The 3,961-nt window shown below is 33.9% G+C and overlaps 1 protein-coding gene across 1 annotated transcript in view; it reads right to left on the bottom strand.

Annotated features, from left to right (window-relative positions):
• Positions 1-3,961, bottom strand: part of LOC107625362 — a gene marked incomplete in the record, with an annotated part of 17,349 nt that overhangs the window by 11,611 nt on the left and 1,777 nt on the right. Inside the window, 2 exon segments of the mRNA XM_016327986.2 lie at positions 629-1,116; positions 1,230-1,959. Coding sequence (XP_016183472.1) covers positions 629-1,116; positions 1,230-1,959 — 1,218 coding nt within the window.

The following is a 3,961-nucleotide window of genomic DNA, read 5'->3' as shown; positions in this document are numbered from 1 at the left end:
TTGAAGAGAAGTATTATTAAGTTTGTAAAAACCAGTTGCCAAAGTCATAAATTCATTACAGACTGACCTATAAATTTTTGTACTCCCACAAATTCAGAGAAAGAATCACCTTTGATAATTGTCAAATGGAAGAAATGTATTATATACTAGAAAAAGATCAATATTTTTTGCCCTGAATAATAACATTACATTCTTTGTGCATAACATATGCTAATCTTCTGTGCCTATAACTGGCAAAAGAATACCATGAACAATTTTCATTGGATTAAACTAAAACAATCATAATAAAATGTATAATCAAATTGAGATCATTCCATTCGATTGATCTTACTGTATAATAAATGCACAAAATGATGCTGTCAAAAAGGTCCGCATAACTACAAATACATTTCAGCATTAGCTTAAATCTGGTATATCATAGATTAGATACTCCCAATAATCAAATCAAATGCTTTCGTTAGTTATAAACCCTAATCTACCAAATAAGTCAAGCACAAGACAGTAGCATCAAATACATCATTTTCTGATGCCAATTCATCAAAAGAACAGGCAATAAAGCACTTCAACAACAGCCAACACTCATTAGGAGGGAAAAAGAAATGCCAAGATCAAGACCAGCATAATACACCTGTTCTAAAGCAGCAAAGTCCTCATTTTTTGAAGGAGGTGCATAATAATCATGCTTCTTCTCCATACCATTTTCACTATCACTTATCATCAATGCATTTTGACTACTATTATCGAAACCTGCAGCTGTAAAATTTGGGAGAGGTGCCACAGTTTTGGTCTCTTCGGGTGGCTTGCGCAAATAGATAGATCCTGACACATTATTGCTGGTTGATTCTAAATGATTGAACAATGAGGAATCTTGCTCGGGCTGCCGAAATGGAGAACCCAAAGAATTTCTATTGACATTAAGAGAATCAAGAAAAGATGGACGAGTCCTCCTAGAACTAGATTCCACTGAAACTGAATGTATTGGAGTATGGTTAAAGGAGTTGCTGCCATCATAACTTGTCAAATCGAATTTTGGCATTGATTCATTAAGACTGGACAAATTTTTATCAATGTTAGTATGGGTCTCTGGAAACTTAGAACTGAAAGAATCACCGAAGCCTGCATATTAAGAAAAAATTCAGCAAATAGTACTACATCGAGATGTATGAAAATGGAAGAAAAAGATATTATAAAAATCTCAGAGTACAGGTGCGGAAAAAATAACACATTACCACCAGAAAATGAGCCATGGGAGTAATCACTGTTTAAATTGCTGGAATTTGTTGAGTTATTTTGCAGTAGTGTATTAACAGAGTTTTGAGGTGAGATTTTTGAAGAAAAATAAGAAGAGCCATGATCAGTGACCACATAATCCTTCGATGGACCATTACTCTTATTTGAATAGTTTTCATTAATATCTTGAAGACTAGATTGAGTAATATTGCTATCAAAATCTTGACTTCCTTGCGAGTGTAGAAGAATGCTTTGGTTGTTTGTTGACCCATAAGGGAATCCAACAGGACCACTGGTATGAATTCCAAAGGTATCTTTCACCTTATCTGCCTCGTTGCATTGACTTACATCAGCAGATGCAGTAATAGCAGAAGCATTGTATCCCTTAGCTTCAGCAATATCAGAATATGTCTCAACCAGGCTGGTGGACTTTGTATTGAGATCATTCCTCGCAAAACCTTTTATATCAGGCAGAGACTCTTGCTTACTACTAGTACTTTGGCTAATTAAACTCGTACTTTTATCATTACTTGTCCCTGAAGTTGATGGCTCAATGACATCTCTTCCAATACCATCAGATGTGGTAACTCCATCTGACTGATCAACTCGTACATTCTCAACTTCAGAAGCTCGGTTTTGTTTCAAGCTAGCATCAGAGCTCTGAGCATTGCTAGAGGATGCAGCCTTCTTGGCTCGCTCTGCGGCTTTCTTTTTACGAAACTCCTCAAGCTGCAAACAAAAATAAAATTATTTTTAGTTTAACAAAAGCAAGGAAAAGACTAATGATTTGTACTTTGAAAAGAAGTGCAGCACATAATAGTGCAATACGTAAGATTGCATTGAAAAATTTACGAAATCAATTTCTTATAAGCAGCCAATGTTTCATTGAAACAACTTACTAAATTATTGTCAGCACTATGATATTTTACACATGATGAATAACAAAAGCACTGGATTGTGCAAAAAGCATACAGCTTTTAACTAAGAATGAGAAACACCATTCTTTTCTTATTTAAAAGAGACTCCCTCATCTCTGATGGTAATATAACTAAGAATTCTATGAGGTGAAGGAGACATAACCAACACCCATATGTCTTCTTGACTAACACTCTTCAAACCCATAATCCCCGTCATCAATAAATATGAAGGGGCATATGCTATAAAACCTGGCATGTCTAATCTATTCAGACAAAGTGACCAAAACTGAAAAACCAAATGAGGGTAACATATGCAAGAAGCATCTCATAGTCACAAAAAGAGTATAACTTCCAAATATTCAGCACTTGGTTCTGTACAAACATGCCTCATCACATATAATGGACTGAAATAAAGTAATTCATTGAATAATTTTGGTTGACATCAGAATTTCACAAATTTTGCAGCAATTGAAACAGATTTGTAAAGGCATGAAATTATGTTTTTCAGCATTACTGAGTCTACTTTTAATCATCATGTCTTAATTATGGGCTTAGTAGCAGTTTGATTCATATTTCTTATTGACATAGGAATTCGATCCTTGTGAGATAAGCTGCAAATATTTGTTCAACAGGTTATTGTCTTCCTCAATCGTATGATGTAAGTCGCAAATGGTGTGCCAAATAGATAACGGGTAAGGGTACATAACAGGAAATTATCAGAGCAGCAAATGCATGTTGTTGGGTAATGAAATCCAACATAATGGCAACTAGAAAAACGATTTAGCAGAGACGAATGCTGGAATATATAGGTGGGAATAGAAAAAAAGAGATTAAGAAGAATTGCATGGCATCCAGAAGAAAGTTGGAGACTTGGAGTAAAACTTATTTAGGGAATGATGATGAAAACAAAGCTTAAGCTATATAGTCATGTAAGAAGAAAACCAATTAAGCCTTTAATAAGAAATGTAAACCAAAGGAATCCATGTCTGATAAAACCATAGGGAATAACCTAAGAAAACTAACTGGTTTTATGATGCAGAAAACAAAATTAAAAAAAAAAAGCTTTTACATAGATAAACCTAAATGAGATTAACTAATTCATGCAACTAACCCTGCCTTGGTGGATATAAAACTTGATTGCTTGTGCCTTCTCAGAATTTAGCACCTCAGATACCAAGCTCATAAACATAAACAATCCATCAAAATTTAAACTTATACCAGACGTGTTCATTAGGAAATGAAGTGAACAAGGAAAACAACAGATAGATTTATCTTTAAATAAGGAACCTGACCCCCTCATGCAAATACCAACTCAATGACCTAACTCCTTCCAACAACAGATAGATTTCTCTTGAATTCTTAGAAAGAAGAATCCCAATTTTACCCCCAGATCTTCAATCATAAATGATTAAACACAACTACGGGACGAAAATCTGCAAATTTTTTCTTCTAGAAAAATATGAAAATTGCAGAATTCTCTCCCTTCAAATTACCTTCCATTTACACTTTCCCATTTTCCTTTCAAGTTTACCCAACCCAAAATCCCAATCAATTCAAGGATAATAACATGGTAATGTTTTAAAAAAAAAAATAGCAAACACATATATACACAAAATTTAATCTCTATCCCATCACCATCACATTTTTCCGGGAAAACAATGAGCACATTAGCATCACAGAGACAAACGCACAGCAATAACATAACTTCCACCAAACCCAAAATCAATAGAAATAGAATAAAATAAAGCAAGCTCAAGATAATTTTTTAAAAAAAAGGCAAAAGAAAAAACAATTTTTAAAAAATACATATAAAT

This window comes from Arachis ipaensis, chromosome B02 (genome assembly GCF_000816755.2).
Source record: "Arachis ipaensis cultivar K30076 chromosome B02, Araip1.1, whole genome shotgun sequence".
NCBI classification, from domain to species: domain Eukaryota; kingdom Viridiplantae; phylum Streptophyta; class Magnoliopsida; order Fabales; family Fabaceae; genus Arachis; species Arachis ipaensis.
The sequence above is the reverse complement of the archived record's forward strand: the minus strand, read 5'-3'. Positions and strand labels throughout refer to the sequence as shown.